The sequence below is a fragment of the Triticum urartu genome, chromosome 2A (genome assembly GCF_056163025.1).
Source record: "Triticum urartu cultivar PI428250 chromosome 2A, HENAU_Tu73, whole genome shotgun sequence".
NCBI classification, from domain to species: domain Eukaryota; kingdom Viridiplantae; phylum Streptophyta; class Magnoliopsida; order Poales; family Poaceae; genus Triticum; species Triticum urartu.
Window position 1 is genome coordinate 717,753,040 of NC_141874.1, and position 17,027 is coordinate 717,770,066.

A 17,027-nucleotide genomic window follows, 5' to 3' on the forward strand; every position below is an offset into this window, starting at 1 on the left:
ACTTGTGAAGATTTGTTTCACAAACTTGTTTTTACATTGTATGAACATTTTCAATAACATGTATATTTCTTTGAAATATGCAACAGTTTTAAATTGTCACAAACATTTTTCATACTGATGATTAACATTTTTTGTCTATATGATTAATGTTTTCTAAGTTTTACATTCACATTTATACACTTTTGGTATACAATAGAAATATATTTCTATACACATATAATATTTTTTAAATGCAAAATTTACGTTTTTCAAAATTTTATGTAAAGTTTCTTTCTAATGTACATATTTTAATTATTTTGAAATGCAAAAAAATGATGTCAATAATTATTTTTGAGAAAACACACATGACATGATCATAACATGAGCCCGATGCGGCAGCTGGTTCTAGGCGAGTTCTTCCTAGGCGTCGCAGCGGGTGGCATATAGCGCTCACTGCGGTTCCTGGGATTTACTTTTTTTTAGGTGAGTCTGGGATTTACTAGTCTGCGAGTGTAGCGCTCACAGCGGTTTCCTGGCCATGTCCAGCGCTCGCTCGCCTAGTTTTTTTCTAGCTACCATGTTGTTTAACTGTTTTTTAAAAGTCAAAAATGGTTATAGTATATTTTAGAAAGTTCATGAATCCGGATTAAATTCTTAATTTCTAAAAATATTCACGTAAATGAAAAAAATATCGGTTTGTTAAAGAGTATATTTGTGAATTTGAGAGAAGTCATGATATTTTTTAAATATTCGTAAATTGTAAATGTTCATGAAAAGCAAAATAATTTTGGATTTGAAAAGTGGATGAATTTGAAAAAATGTTTGCGATTTTGAATAAAATTATGAATTGTAAAATAGAAAATAAGTAAAAATAAAAATGAGAACGAAAAAGGAAAGAAAAAAGGAAAAAAAAATCTAGGGGAAACCCAAAAATAGAAAAAACTGGTTGGAAGCTTCACAAAATCAGTTGGTAGTTTCATTTGGAGAAATAACTGTAACTTCATTCATACCCAAAACTATTATAGATACATTTGCTTTGGATCTAAAATCGAATAAATTGGAAAGCAACTCACACAACTAAGAATTAAAATGAAATTTCTTGGAGATATCTTCTTCGTGGTATTAATATTTGCACGCTGAAATATCCCTAATATTTTAGTAAGAGACTGCAATTGGACAGGAATATCGCCACTGCTGCTCAGCCACATGCACGGATTTGATTATCAATAAAGGTTTTTGAAAGCCTCTTGAGTTGGCCATACAATAAAAATGAGAAGCTATGAGCGATGAACGTGCTTGGGCCGAAGATGATCCTCTAAAAAACGCTGTACGACCAGATGAGCCGGCCCTGTAGGAACGAAAATGCGCGGCGTGTACCAGTAAGCTAGTATTTGGCGCTTTAAGTGCCACATAGGCTTTTCCGCTATTATGGGCCGTTAATGGGCAAATCCTTCTACGAAGCTGCGTCGTTGGGCTAACCCTCAACTAGCCCTAGAAGCAGGACTTTTTCGGCCATCTTCCCGTGCCGCGCACTGCTCGACCGCCGCCGCCGTCTGCACCCAAAGCAATACGCCGCCGCGCCGCCTCCCTCCCAGCCACCATCTCTTTTCGACGCCGCGGAAGAGAAGGCCGTCCGAGAACAAGCCAAGCACCAACAACCCTTTCCCCTTCCGATGGGCGAGCGGCTCGCCGGCGCCGAGAAAGAGGTAACAAACAGAAGAGTCGGCGAGCGAGAACCTGCCGGAGAGGTCTGTCTATTATTCCGCGTACCTTCGTACTTTCCAGGTGCTCGTGGAGATTGTGAGGTTCACCCAGAAGAACGGCCTGAAGGGGGCCGAGGGGGGATGGAAGGATTTCCTGGCTCTGAACGACAAGAAGTTCGGCGCCTCCGTCAGCGACCCCAAGAAGCGGACCAAGGACGTGCTGCTCGCGTTCCTCGTAACCTTCTCCAAAGATTTTCAGAAGGTAATACTTTGATTCAGAAGGTAAATGTTGCTCTGTTTTATGCATCCGGACCATGGCACTGACAGTTTTAGAGCCTCTGCTTTTGGTTCCAGTACTTTCGCAAATTGGTGAGGCGTCACGCTGAACGGAGAGCTATCGAGCAGTATATGAATGAGTTTTCCGGCAAGATTTCTCCGGAGCAGGTAATGTTCGCCTTCCTGAAGGGTTAATGTGAGCAATTGGGTTGCTGTATTCATGTACTAGTTTTCAAGCATATCAAACATTGTTTGGTGAACCAGTGTATTGATGTATATATTGTGCAAATGCAGAAGCTTGTTCAGTTGACGACAGAGCACCTTGACTACAGGAAAAACTACTACTTCCCATCTTATCAAGAGGTAGGTACAAGCTAACAAACGATGATCCAACATTTTGTGTTTCTTGCACGTTTTTCTGTCGAAATTAGGTTTTAGGCCAGAATAACTTTCATGATTGTTTTGCTTGGATCACATTTTCACATTGGTACTTGTACATCGCGTATGATTCTTTATACAAAATCCAAAACATATTTATCCCTTGTCTAAGTTGCAAAGCTCAAGACCAATTTACAGTCTCATCTCCTTATTGTACTTTAGTAATTTTAGTGATGTAGTATTAGTATCTTGGACTCTTCATGTACTTGTCTGATAATTAAGGAATATTTCAGCTTCTCCACTACCAAAAATTATTGGCACTATTTATTTGCAGGGGTGGAAAGTAATGCGGATAGGAAAAGTTTCTAGTAGTATGAACTCTGGAGCCATGTTGGCAATTGACTGTGAGATGGTCCTTTGCCACGATGGTACAGAAGCTGTCGTCCGAGTATGTGTTGTAGACAACAAACTGGAGGTAACATATTATTTTGCTAAAAATAAAGTGTATTTAGATTTGTTTATCCAGTCCCGCTAACATTCATTTTTTCCCAGGTGAAGTTGGATACACTTGTAAATCCCCTTAAAGCTGTTGCAGACTACAGGACACACATCACTGGTGTATCTAAGAAGGATTTAGAAGGAGTCACATGCTCATTAGTTGATATTCAGGTATGTTGTCTGTACAATTATCTTGCATTTTTTTTATTTCCTTCGTGTGAGTTATATTTGTGTCTCTTTCTTCTGTAGAAATCATTGAAGAAAATCTTGGCCAAAGGAAAGATTTTGGTTGGCCATAGCTTATATAGAGATCTATATGGTAAGGTGTGATTGGATCATGTCTGATCTTCTTGAAGTAGTTATATTCAGTGCTTGTATTGTGTTTGTTAGACATGTTTTTTTCTTCAATAACATTTAACTCAAGGTCCTATTGTTCCTCTCTCTGATTTCAGCTCTGAAGTTTGATTACAGTCGAGTCATTGATACGGCATACATCTTTAAGTATGCGAATTTACCTACCACTTCATCAGCTTCTTTGAACAGCCTTTGCAAGGTATGGTCAGAGGGCACCATATAGCAGTGTTTTCGCTTCTGCTAAATGAGCAACATTTTGCACGCAAGACAAATATAATGACATAAAAGGACTGACTCCTTTGGGATCTCATGCCCCCCTAAACTATCTAGAGTAATGTTTGATTTCAGGATTGCGAGATACTTCCATTCTTTTTTTGGTTTAATTTTTTTTCCCTATTGGTGCTGCAAGCCGGTCCTCTTAGATCTTCAGATAGAAAACCCATGGTATGTATCTATGAATGCTAAATTGTTTACTTATGTTTTGTGCCTGTAGTCTGTTTGTGGGTATTCCGTTCGGGAAGACGGAGAACCACATAACTGCTTGAAGGATGCAGAAGCTGCGATGAATCTAGTTACCGCAAAGCTCAAGCATGGATTTAATGATCCCATCGAAATTGCGGAGAATAGTGTAAGAGTTGAAAGGAAGTTCTTAGTCCTTCCCGTTGTTATTCAAGTTGCTACCTGACTTATGAGTTTTTATTTCTTAGGTACCTGAACCTGACCAGATGAAGTTGCTTGCTCATAGAATTCCAGTCTACCTTCCTTGTCAAGAGTTGCTTAAAATTTTCTCTGGGAATCCCAGCATCGATGAGAAGGTTTTCTCAGAGCTTTTGTTGCTTGTTCGACAAACTTGTATGCATAAATTAGTGATTTATTCCTTTTCCTTTTCAACAGATTGATTCAAGGATTCGAGGCGAGTTTTACTCTACGTGTATTTCTTTTAATGACATAGATGAGGCAGATAAAGCCTTTGATGAATTAGATGGCCAAGAGACTAAGGTGCGTGTGACTTCATAGTTTGGTTCCTTACCGTAGTTTGCTTATTCAACTGAATTTCTGGATTGCACCAGTCTGAATTGCTGAAACATGCAGCGGCACACGATTAACCTTTGTACTTTATACTTTTGCTGAAACATTCAGGACTCCAGTGGGCGACTCCAAAAACCGGTACTCCTGAAGCGTGACAATGGAGATGTCGCGGGCTTCTTTGTCCGGAAGATGGTATATGGTTCCCGACTCAGCAATTCTGAAGTTTTGAAGAAGAGGCCACAGCCTATTGAGAACACGGAGCAAAGGAAAGAAGATGCCAATGGGGATAAGCGAAAAAGGCAAAGAACTAGCAAGAAGCATGCGAAGAAAGCAAAGGCACCGGTTATCGAGTGAAGAGCTTCAGGGGAGGGCTGATGCTGAGCTCATCTTGTTACAAATGGATGCTGATCAATTGTATGAGGTGTTGTCAGTGAAGGATTTTGAGATCAGACACGCTGGAAGCACTGGATGTCGAGAGGAACAGTTTTTTCATGACTCAGCAAGCATTTTTGGTGATCTCTAACCTCTAGGTCTTGCCCATCTAGGCGGTTGATAGCTAACCAAGGATCATGAAATGTTGTTCGCATGGAAGGGTTTGCTAACTGACTTAAACTTGAGCATACTTTCAGCTGAATTGATATTGCTGTTTACTGGTAGCATGTGGAGATCCACTAAATTGGAGGTTGGTAACATTTAAAAAAACACTAGCAGGCTATCAGAACTTGGAGGTTGGTGGATTAATTCCTAGGTAATATTGTGGTTGTGTTCAAGGTTCATTAGCAGAATTTTGCATAAGTAGTAAGATTTTCATTATATCGCAAGTGTTCGGTGTTTAGAATATCCTATAAATGAGATTCTTTTTCTTCTCACTGCTCATGAAATGTGGTAAACAACAACCTTTTTTTAAAACAAAACTAGCTAAAACTCGCATTTCTAGAGAAGTTAAATGTTGGTGCATAGCTATAGAGGATTGTTTTGTTGCATGTTTTTTTGCAGGTAATGTTGCATGTTGTTTAATGCTTGTGGCATGATACAAAAATATCTCAAAAGATCGAACATACCACTGCCAACTCAAACCTCTATAAGAATATTAACAAAAGGAGATAGTGTCTTTCTACGTTTATCCAAGAGAGCAGAAACGAATGCATTGCACATTTCATCTCTGCATTATCTCTCTTAGGTTGAAAACACATCTCTCCCCCACCACCTTTTTCATAAGAGGTAATATCACCGGGAGTCATAAAACTTGCGCTCAATGTTCATTTTGGTGCTAAAACTTTAAAAATACGGATTTATGGTCACATAACTTGTCCCCGCGTGCATATACGGTGCTTCCTCTTGTATCCAGCCACATGGCCTGTCCACATGGCGTGCCAGCCCGGTGGAGGCCCACTTGTCAGTGGTTGGGAATGCACAAGACACTAGGTGACCATAGCACGCTGGATTTTTTATAGAGAACTCCCTCACAATTTATTTAATGCGCACAAAGCCCTCAAATATAATGAAAAAAGATGGCACACATGGGGTTCAAACACGGGACCTGTCAATAAAATAATCCGCCATACATCATTCCATTAGTGCCGATTGACGTTCAACATGATCAACTAAAATTCGTTTATAATCACAAACAGAAGCCCAACGCGAATTGAGTGACAAAAAAGGGTGGCCCAACAGATTCGATCTCTCAACCTCAAGCGTGGACACATTGCAATTAAACGCTACACTAAGTACCAACCAGTGCCTGTAAAGAGAGAAGCCTGATTTTATATATTGTCCACGACCACTACTCGTATTCAGGTTCTTTTTCTCTTAGACCGAATTTTCGATAACCGATCAATCCCCAGTAAATTTGGCGGTCCCCGGAAAAAATGTTGTCGCCCGAAATTTTGAATTTAAACGACAAAAACTATGTCAAATATAATAACTTTTGTGTGCATACAATATCATAATGACATAGTTAGCTTAGTGGAAGGGGCCGCGATTCTATTCCTTGTATTGTGAAATATATTTTTCTTTATTCATGCTCATTTATAAAAATGGTCTCGAACTGTAACAATGAATTGAACATGCAAACTTCTATATAAGAGAGGAGTTGAGCTGACCACTGTAACATGCGTCACTTTTTTTTGCTAAATTAAATATATTTAGATGATAAAAAGATTTGAATTCAAAATTCATTTCAAAATTTTGGTAGATAAAAACTGGAATTGCCAAGATATTTTGAAACCCGGATTTTTCCAACCCTCTCGAAAAAAATGGAATAAAAAATTCTCGCTCATGACAAAGTTTTGTACGGTATGGATTAAACATTATACATTTTGAAACAGTTTTCTTAATTGCTTTTTGGTGAAAAAAGGCGAGATTTTCCCGTATCTAGTTTTTACTAGCCGAACCTGGGAAAAACGGAATCTAGGAAGAACTGCGTCTAATATAAAATCAGGTTTACCTCTTTACTGTAAGGAATATGTAGTTGGTGTAGTGGTTTGCTTGTGCATGGATGTACCCGAGGTGTATGGAGTTCAAATCCCTGCGCGTGTACTTTTTATTTTCATTTTTCACACCACCTCATGCTGACAAGTGGGACACACAGAGAGGATTATGCTCAATTAAATTAATTAAATACAGAGCAAGGGTGCTTCTGCAAAGAAAAAATGCAGCGAGCTGTTTCGGTCACTAACAATGGGCCGTAGCCGCGCTGGGGTGCCACGTAAGCGCGGGATACGTCTGAATATGACCAAAGTGACCGTATTTGCACAAGAACGCAAGTTGGATGACCATAAATCCGTATTTTTAAAGTTTTAGCATCAAACTGAACATCGAACACAAGTTCTATGACTCCCAATGATATTACCTCTTTTCATAACAACGTGTTTGGCTACAATGGGGAAATGAATTGGAGTTAACATGTGGGAGTTTGTTAGGGAATTAGGCATATGAAGTTGATTTTTAGTCCCAATTCCAAGTTTGGTGTGCGGTGGGAACTACTCCCTCTGTCCCATAATGTAAGACGCTTTTTGATACTACACTAGTGTAAAAAAAAACGTCTTACATTATGGGACGAAGGGAGTAGTAAAGAGAATTTGAGAGCACCCTAAAAAACAGAGAATTTGAGAGGAAGTAGTATTCCTATTTATCTAATGTCCCTTATCAAGTTTCCTAAATAGGCCGTGAATGCTATTTCCTCTCAAATGGCTCACTTATTGTGGCGTACCTGCGAGATGTTTATATAAATATCATTTGGCCCATTGGGGCCTTGTGGCCAGGATTTTTTTTGGTGGCCTAGGTGTTCCTAATTTGAGAGATTTTAACCTTTGCTGGCTTCATGGGGGAAGAGACAATAGCTTACAAATTTGCCAAATCTGCCCACATAACATAGCCACTGATGTCCATGTATTATCCCTAGCAATTACTTCCTCACTTTGGTCCTTGCACTTCAACTTCAAAACCTCCCTCACTTTTCTCCCAAAAATTCTTAAGAGTGTGTACGCTATTTGCCACCATAGTTGATATGTCAAAGTTTGAAGCGTTTTGGATCAAAGCGGAGGGATTTATGGACGCGGTGTAGTTGGCTTGGAACTCAACATCGGAGGCTTAGAATGACTATCTCACACTTCACAACAAGCTGCGAGCCACAGCGGTTAGTCTCCAAAGATGGAGTGCTCGTTGGATTGGGAATGTGAAACTACAAATCTCCATCGCGTTGGAGGTGATAAAACAACTAGATATTGCTATGGATTCTAGGGAACTCTCGGCCGCGGAGAGGGACTTGAGGAGATGTTTGAAAAAGAAACTTCTAGGGATGTGTTCTCTCGAGAGAACCATTGCGAGGCAGCGATTGCGCCTGTTGTAGCTGCGCGAGGGAGACGAAAACACGAGGCTCTTCCATCAGCAAGTGAGTCATACACAGAGGAAGAACGCCCTTAGATCGGTGAAACATAATGGCAACATCTATTCTGGTCAGGATGAGGTGGCGTCCGCGGTTGATGCTTACTACGGTGTGGCCTTTGGCACCATGGAGTCACGGAGTTACGCCCTCAATCTTGAGGAGCTTGACCTACCGCAGTTAGACCTATCGCAGCTTGAGGAGCCCTTCACCATGGAGGAAGTGGAAAGCGTGATCAAAGCTATGCCTTCGGATAAGGCACCAGGACCAGATGGGTTTATGGGCTGGTTCTATGCCACTTGCTGGAACATCATAAAACAGGATTTCATGAATGCTATGAACTGCTTCTACAAGGGTGATGTGAGGGAAATGGCCGTAATGTGTGTAATATGTTCATAATTCACTTATAGTGGGTTGCGGGAGTGATAGAAACCTAAGCCTGAGTAAGTGGGTTGTTTCGTATGGGATTAAAGGGGACTTTACACTTAATGCTATGGTTGGTTTTACTTAATGATCTTTAATACTCGCAGATATTGGCTAGAGTTTCAACCATAAGTACACGTAATCCAACAACGAAAAGTATGTTACCTTAAGCCACCCCCTCATATAAAACTATAATAATGATTATCGATCTAGTTATCAATTACTTAGGGACAAACCTTTTTCTCATTGTTCTCCAAAAGCTCTACTAAAGCAATTAGCTTTTTTCTTGTAAAACTATCTTTTTATTGATGTATTGTACTCCCTCTGTCCCATAATGTAAGACGTTTAGTGTCAAAAAACATCTTACCTTATGGGACGGAGGGAGTAGTTTCACTTTTAGTTCTAGGAAAAGCAAACATTGGTGTGTGCAGAGTTATATCGGTGGTCGATAGAACTTCGGAAAATATTAATTCTACCTTTATCTCATTATGAGGCTATGAATTATGTAATTGATTACAGTTTGACAAAAGAAGGCTATTCATTAATCAATGTGGATCATAGTCAAGTTTGCACATGGCGGATCTGTTGTGATGCCCTGTCTTACCTAAGGGTAGCGGGGTCTGCTTCCGAGGGAAGCAAATGTCTGATTTAGCATCCATAATTAATCAAGAACACCATGGCGCATGTGTTCCTCATCGCCTCTCGATGAAGAGAGGAAGGCATGTGGCCAAATATTTAATAAGGTTTCGCGCATCCGTGGACGCACAGGCGAGGTTTTCACCCCTCCTTTTTAAAACAATTTCTTTTGAAAAATACTGCAAGATGATGTACAATCTTGGCTTAATAAGATCATGCACGTCATGCACTGATAATGTTTACCTAATGTAGGATGAGGAAAGCATATCCGTAGTTTGAATTGTTTACTGGCGGTACGGCACCGTACGTTGCGTCACACTGCGGTGGGGTCGCTGTGGTCGGTGTACGAAAATAACGGTCAAATCCTCTCGTACCTTTTCATGACTGTATAATGGTTCATTATCTTGGCTGTAAGCCCACATAATTAGCGTATTAGGTGGGTAAGTAGACAGACTATATGGAGCATATAATGGTGGCTTGCGTAAGCTTCTTGTTTCAAAGAGAGGGGGTGGCGACGGACGACGGATAAGCCACATGAGAGAAAAATCAGACACGACTGATAATGAGCAAAGTCAAATATGAGGACGGGCGATCAGCCGCACTAATCCGCTTCAGTTTTGTGGCCAAAGTGAACTGCAGCTGCCAGTCAATTTGGTTCACTGACTACAAGTGGCAGTCAATTTGGTTCACTCAGTGCATAAAGAGCATAGTTTTAAATAGCGGATTATGTCAAATAGAGCCAGCCCTTCAAACCAGCATAATTTTACTGTATAATTGTACATAAATGATATTTAGCAGACACCCTGCTCAAACAGTTATAGCGAAACTATAGCCGGCTATTAAAAGCTTTTTTTTTGAGGGAGCCAATAGACAATTATTCATGTGTTATTTGGTCGCAATGCTTCCTAGGCTCATCTCATTTGTCTTTTAAGTTTGTCATTGGAAAGGAGCAGCGAGAAACCCTTCGTTCGCCCCGCGCCTCTCCCGCAAGAGGTCGGACGAACCCTAGCCGACACCCACCTAGTCCCCCTCCCTCGGCCCATCCACCTGGTCGTCACTAGGAGGCACCGTCGGGAAAAGCCTGGCCAGCGTCGGCGGCGGCAGGGATCTCTCTTTCTCCTCTCATGGAGGATCGCGGCACGGGGCGCAGACGCCCAACGAGGACGTTGTGCATGGTGCAGCGCATGGCGGTGGTGACCGACATGCAGTGGTGTGGCGGGCCAGGGGTGCAGCGCCTACGTGGCGGCGAGGCAGACACGCAACGGGGACGGGAGTCGTGCGGTCCGGCTCAGCTGGGTGCGCCCTCATGACGGCTCAGTGGGGATCCGGATTTGGCGTTCAGTCGGTCGGCGCAGGTGGCGCGAGCCGGCGGCTGCGGCCTTCGTTGGTTGTGGATGTAGACGGTAGTGGATCAGCAGTGCTCGATCATGGCAGCGTGGGTGCCGGCGGACGATGGCGGCCATGGAGTTGGTGGTGTGGGCCTCTGGTGGTACGACGGCGCGATCAACTATGCTCCGGCAGACGACACAAGGTAGTGGCGGTGGTCACCCTTCTCCTGGGATCGAGTCGGCGATGCGCGCAACTAGGCGGGTGTCGGTTGTGGTGCCGAGCATGCCACACGCGCGAGGGTGGTGGTTGTGCCCTAGGGCTCGCACTCAAGTGGGCCAGTTTTGGTCCCTAGGTAGTCGGTGCGATTGCTTCGAGTAGGTGACATTGAGCTTAGCCCAGGTGGTGGCCGCAGGCGGTGTGGTCCCTCTCCTCGTGAGTGCGGTAGTTGATGGTGGTGGTCGGGACACTGCCTTTCTACCGGGTAGATTGGCGTTTAATGTCATAGGCATGGTGTCGTGTGAGCTTGATTGGCGACAGCCATCGGTAGTCGTGGGGTTGTGTCGACTGGTTGGGCCCGCATGCATGGATGCTTCCTACGATGGAGCAGTCAACCCGGATTTCGTGCCGGATGCCGGACTAGGAGCGAAAGGACACACCTTTTACTCTTCCTTCTGTTGTGATGCACGGTGATGTGGACGGAGGGTGGTGTCTTGGACATGGATGGCGGGGCGGCGGCTCCGGACGGCGGTCCGCATGGTTGTGTGGGCGGTGAGAGGTGTAGCGACGGGTGGCTCAGGCGGCTCTCTTTATTTGGTAGCTGTGATGCCCCGATTCGGACCTAGGGATCGGGTCTCGTCGCGCTTGTCCTGAAGACCTCGTGTTGGCATGGGGGAGCTGCAGAGCGAAAGCTCCGCGCTTTGTCGCCGACAACAGTGACGCCCCAATCCGGATCTGGGGATCTGGTCTCATTGCGCTTGTCCTGGAAACCTTGTGGTTGCATGGGGGAGTGGCGGAGCAAATGCTTCGCACTTTATCGCCGATGACAACAATGCTCGTAGACGATGCTCTCTTCCCACTGACGTTGTCGTGGTGCTCCTTTCCATGCCAAGGCTTCGAGCGAAGACCCTTGTCCGTCCTGGACTCGGCAACGGTGACGCTTATAGCCGTTCTCTGTCCTGAGGGTGTTGTCATGGAGGTTAGGTGTTATCGGACGTAGCGTGACGTTGTACACCATCTTCCTTTGTACTCTTTCGGTAATGTCGCTTGAGTTCTGCGTTATCATGCGATTGGTGTTGTATGAGAGCTACGTGACCATTTTGTATCTGTCTAGATGTGTACTTTTTTCAATTGTTGCTTTATATAAAGCGGGGCAAAAGCCAATTTTAAGAGAGTCCATAAAGTCATTCTGTACGACCGAAACAACTTAATTATATATAGCCTGTACTTGTAGGCACGGAGACATTCACACATGCATATACAGGTGAGCTAATGACAACTCATACAATTTGACCAAACATTGATCCCAGTTTGCAAATGTCAATTTTCTTAAAAAGCAAAGTACTACCTTCGTCCAGGATTATTTGTCACAGAAATAGATAAAAATAGATGTATATAGAATTAAAATACATCTGCATATATTCATTTCTCTAACAAATATTTTCAGACGAAGGGACTAGAAACATCCATTTTTCAACAAATATTTTCGGACGGAGGAACTTGTGTATATAATTGTTGATACAATCCCTCTTTTTTAATCATTTTTTGGGTTGTGCAAACCAAAAGGAAAGTAAAGAGGAAAGGTTTCACAACACTCTGCTTGGGAAACAGGTCAATTACTCGGGGCGTTCTGTCATTGTTATGGGTCATTCGCTTTCATTACATCAACGTGAATTACATTTAAAGATAGCAATAAAGCTTTTTCAGCTATTTGTTATTCGTGTTTTTTTCTTTGCGGGTGGAAGGGATATTTATTTCATCAGTCAGGACCTAGGTCCTTCTTACACAGTTCAGAGACTGTAATTCGTGATTTAATCACAAAACGCGTCGCTTCTAATGTCAGGATTGCTAAGTGGCAAGTTCACGGGTGAGACAGATAGTACTGCATGTGTGGTTACAGGTGGTAACAGAGAGCTTCCCGCTGTATGCGGTTGCTTTCCTGAGGTTTCTTTACATTCGCTACGCAACGGTACGTACTGTACTGTCTAAAGCTCACATGTTAGGACAGGACACAGCTCTTCCTTTTGAAGAACGCCGGCAGCTAGAAGGCGAGGAAGAAGCGCTTGTTCCTGCTCCTGCGGCCTATGGAGTCGGCGGCGACGAGGTTCTTGGCGATGAGCTTCTGCGCCTGCCGGCTCTTGATCTCCACCCTCATGCTCTCCGTCTTCCCCATCTGCTCGTACGCCGCCGCCGCCGCCGCCTTCTTCCCCGCCCCCTTCTTCCCGCCGCCGGCCCTCATCTTGGACCTCAGCCCGTCCACCAGCCTCCCCAGCTGCCCCATCATCACCATCGACGGATCCTCCTTCGCACAGATGAAATTCCCTGCAAGAAAGGCAAAAAATAAACAAGTTGCCAGTTGCTGAACTAGCTGAATTCTACCGGCAACGGCGGGACAAGCTGGTACTAGACATGGATAACAGAAACAAGATGGTACCTATCTGAGCAGGAAGAGGCAGCAGATCAAATCAAAGTAGCTGGCGCAAAGGGATATAGAACTGGAGAGGAGAACATAGGTGGGCACCCGTGGTGGTTACATATATAGAACCATGCAACGGGAAAGCCGGCGAGGCGACGTAGTCACAGAAAACGACCTGAAATGGCTCTAGCTCTTGATTGGAGGGAAAAGACGGGCAGACAGACACAAACACACACCGGCCGTTGAGTTGACGAGATGAATAACAACCACTGATCAATGGGAAATGAAACCGGCGCGAGGAATAATATCTTGGGTTGAGTGGGGAATATGGATGGTGCAGCTAGCTGCTTCACCAGCCCTACAAAGCGCTATAACCACGTCGTACCGTCGCAACCACGCACTGTGCCGGCCGGTGTGAGGCGTATGCAGCGTTCAGACTTGGGAGAGATCAGCCGATGAACGGCAGCTCGATGGCTTCTTTGGTATCCAGGCAAATCTGCGAGGATCGGTTGATCTCTCTCTGCACGAGACAGTGACGCGCGGCCATTATTTTCTCTTCGGTTTGAAAATGGGAGGGGTTGATTGGATGGGAGCGAGGATGCCGTGTGGCGGGTCAAAACAGGAGGATGCAGACGCCTGTGACTGTGGATGATGTTGGCCGTCCTTGGACAAGTGTGCTCGGGCCCTTGTATGTGGCGCCTACTCGCAAGGGTATGGTACGTGCGCGCCATTTGTCAACTTCCTGCTGTTTCTTTCTCCGATCTGAAGTTTGATTACAATCGACAATCGAGTCGTTGATACGGGTACATTTTAAGTATGCAAAAAAAAAAAAATTACCTACGTCTGCATCACCTTCTATGAACAAATTTCAGTGGGAGAAGACGTTCCCGTCGACGACGAGGCGCCTACAGTGACTTCGTAAATCTTAAGATGATATGCCGGCTCAGTCTCTCGGAGGTGCTCATAGGGGTAGGGTGTGCGTGTGTGCGTTCATAGGGGTGAGTGTATGCGTGTGTATATGAGCGTTTGTGTCTGTATTGATGCTAAAAAAACAAATTTTGCCTTCCGCCCCGCCTCTACTCTTTCCCTAATACATGTATGTGGAGCATATACACATTTCCAACTTTTACAGAAATGATTGTAGCATTTTTTTTGAGGAAAGGCCATCATGGCTTGCTTTATTAATTATTCAGAGGCAGTACATCGTCCACAAGTACCTGGACTAGGCAGCTCGGCGGCTCCTCAGTCCATCTAACAGAAGTCTTATTACAATAAGAAAATTGAGCAAGCACATGCGCTGCTTTATTAAGCGTACGAGAACAATGTTTAAAGACGACCTTTCCAATTGAAGTAGACACATCCAGGCATTCCGCAAAGATTGCAGCTGCCGCATCCCATCATATGGATTGTCCGTCACAATAATTTATCACCACTTGTGAGTCTGATTCTGCGTCCACCCGAGGAAATCCCAAAGAGTTAGCAAATGTGAGCCCGTCCCTCATTGCCATAGCTTCAGCCATCGTTGCATCAGCAGCATAGTCTAAGTAGATGCAATGTGCAGCAAGGAAGTTACCTTTCCCGTCCCTAATCACAGCCGCGGTTGCCCCTCTTCCTTCATCTGGATAGAAGGCCGCATCAACATTTAGTTTCACATACCCAATATTTGGCTTCATCCACCCCAGTTGCTTGGTCCCTGATCTAGGTAGAGAAGCTTCATAAAAATTATTTGCAATTGCCAACACCGAAGTATGCCATCGCGTAGCGGGTGGTGGCTTTCCATTATGTGTAAATTCACGTCGTATCCACCACAAGTACCAGCATGCCACCAAAAGGACTTGCTTTACCGATAGGTTCGTTTTGATCGCAAGCATCATCTCTGGCTGAAGGAGTAAGTGCTCCAGGACCACCGATCCCGATCGATCGATCCGCAAAGCATCCTGAATAATGCTAGTCATACCGAGTCGCTCCCGGAGTTCTCTTGCATTGACACATTCAAACAAGAGATGGCAGATATCTTCTGCTGCTTGATGACAAACAGGACAAGCTCCATTCCCTCCCACATGCCTGTTAACGAGAATCGACTTTAAAGGGATTATTCCATGTAATGCCCTCCATCCAAAAATCTGAATTTTACGAGGAACTTTTTGTTTCCATAGCATTCTCCATACTGCCGGTGCTGCAGACCCTCCTGGACGACCCGAGTACATTTAGGCCTTGTTTCTATTAAAGCCAAATTACCGAGTACATTTAGGCCTTGTTTGGATACGCTGGTTTAGCCGAACTGGTTTTCAGTAAACCCGTATAAGAGTCTAACAAACTAAAACCATGTTCGGGCCCTCCAACAAAGAGGGACGACGAGCCGCCAGGAAGTGTTCGTCGTGGCAGCAGGCAAACGGCTGCAACGAATTAGAGATCCGGAAGCTGCCGTCCGGCCAAATTTTGGGAAAATGGCCACCAGCTTTGGAAGGCCACGAGCCCACGGGAGAGAAAAGAAAACCATTTTTTCCTTGGTCAACCGGTCTCCAAACAAGGAAGTAGATAAACCGGTATCACGCTTTCCTAAGCCAAACGAAGTTTTCCTTAAACTGATTGTGTGGAGAAAAAGTAGTAATACCGATTTAGCAAAAAAATCAGCTTAAAACTTGTTTTTCCTAAAACCCGATGCTAATACTCTTGTCAGAACCCGAGCGAGGTAGGAGAGAGAGGTTTTGTGCAACACTAATTACATTGATACAACGAGTTACACGTATATGTAGATACAACGCTCAACTAACTCACACAAGGATTAGCCGTAAGAATAGGTCAGCACTAACACCACTAACAACACTTCCTATACAAGCATAGCTAACAAATCTCAATCCAAACAATCACTTAACTTTGGCGGGTTTCCTAATTAGAAGGCATACAAGACTGGACGACTATCAGGGTTGAACGTGGCCCTGTGGAGAGTTAAAAATGGGAAATACTTTATATCACACGTCTGATCCTCACAATTCGTCAGACCGATCCATTGCCGTTGATGATTATTTGATCGCATGGCCAGAGATCCCTCAAAATCTCCTTCCAAAAACCGTTTTTCACGCACCATAATGCCACGACTCCCCTAATCTCGCTAATTCCCCCTCTCCACAAAAAAAATCCCCTAATCTCGCTAGCCCAATGGAATCAGGTGTTCCATTTAAAAAAAAAGCAGTTCTTGCAACGAACTCTCATTCTGCTCCTCGTGGATGCGCCCACTCGCCGTACTCTCCTACACCCCGCCGGCCGGCCTCACTTTCGTTTTGCTCCCCGTCATCGCGGCTGCTGCCTATCTCCCGTGCGCTTCGTTCCGCCCCAATCGCGGAACCTCCCAGATCCACTGTGCCCCTCTGCGCCCCCCACCCCCTTGCCCCCACTCCTGATCCAAAGCACGGCATGGCTTCTCTACTCTATCTCTATGATGCGACATCCATCTCCAAGGAAGCAGCACTCCCTTGCCGCGGTTCCCACGGTGGGGTCGATGGGAAGTCCGTCTATGTTCTTAGCCCCGCACGATCCGCGTATCACATCCTCAACTGGCTAGGCGACCATGCATCTACATTCTGATCTGTTTCAAAACTGAAACCCTTGTAATGAAATTATATGATCTAGTAATTTCCTAATTCAGTTGTGCTACTGATTGATTGTATTTTGTTCTAATTGATTTAGATCTATATTATATGTCATGTCTCGGTTTAGTGTGAGAAAACTAGATGCATTATAATGCAATTTATTTGCACATCACATGATTATGCATCCAAATGTTGGTGGCAATAATTGATGTTCACTAATCTGAGAAACATACGCTTCCACATGGTATTAGTTATGTTGTGGTAGCAATAAATCGATGCTTCTAATATACATGCTTCTATTCTCATATTAAAAATAA

The 17,027-nt window shown here is 44.0% G+C and overlaps 2 protein-coding genes across 2 annotated transcripts; one reads left to right on the forward strand and one right to left on the reverse strand.

Moving 5' to 3' along the window:
• Nucleotides 1-1,466: 1,466 nt before the first annotated feature.
• LOC125540027 (small RNA degrading nuclease 1) lies at nucleotides 1,467-4,987 on the forward strand. The gene is made up of 12 exons (XM_048703595.2): nucleotides 1,467-1,685; nucleotides 1,765-1,944; nucleotides 2,037-2,126; nucleotides 2,253-2,321; nucleotides 2,671-2,811; nucleotides 2,889-3,005; nucleotides 3,084-3,153; nucleotides 3,287-3,387; nucleotides 3,682-3,816; nucleotides 3,896-4,003; nucleotides 4,083-4,187; nucleotides 4,329-4,987. Exons 1-12 carry the CDS (start codon nucleotides 1,653-1,655, stop codon nucleotides 4,569-4,571), a joined length of 1,392 nt encoding a protein of 463 aa, XP_048559552.1. The 5' UTR covers nucleotides 1,467-1,652; the 3' UTR covers nucleotides 4,572-4,987.
• Nucleotides 4,988-12,564: 7,577 nt separating this feature from the next.
• LOC125540029 (uncharacterized) lies at nucleotides 12,565-13,399 on the reverse strand. Its single transcript, XM_048703596.2, has 2 exons — nucleotides 13,139-13,399; nucleotides 12,565-13,026 (listed from the first exon to the last, which is right to left on the reverse strand). Exon 2 carries the CDS (start codon nucleotides 12,992-12,994, stop codon nucleotides 12,746-12,748), a length of 249 nt encoding a protein of 82 aa, XP_048559553.1. The 5' UTR covers nucleotides 12,995-13,026; nucleotides 13,139-13,399; the 3' UTR covers nucleotides 12,565-12,745.
• Nucleotides 13,400-17,027: the final 3,628 nt, after the last annotated feature.

Coding starts and splice junctions, on each gene's coding strand:
- LOC125540027 (XM_048703595.2), top strand. CDS start 1,653: ATGGGCGAGCGGCTCGCCGGCGCCGAGAAAGAG. Junction 3,006..3,083: donor GCTCATTAGTTGATATTCAG/GTATGTTGTCTG, acceptor TTTCTTCTGTAG/AAATCATTGAAGAAAATCTT. Junction 3,817..3,895: donor TCGAAATTGCGGAGAATAGT/GTAAGAGTTGAA, acceptor TTTATTTCTTAG/GTACCTGAACCTGACCAGAT.
- LOC125540029 (XM_048703596.2), bottom strand. CDS start 12,994: ATGGTGATGATGGGGCAGCTGGGGAGGCTGGTGGACGGGCTGAGGTCC.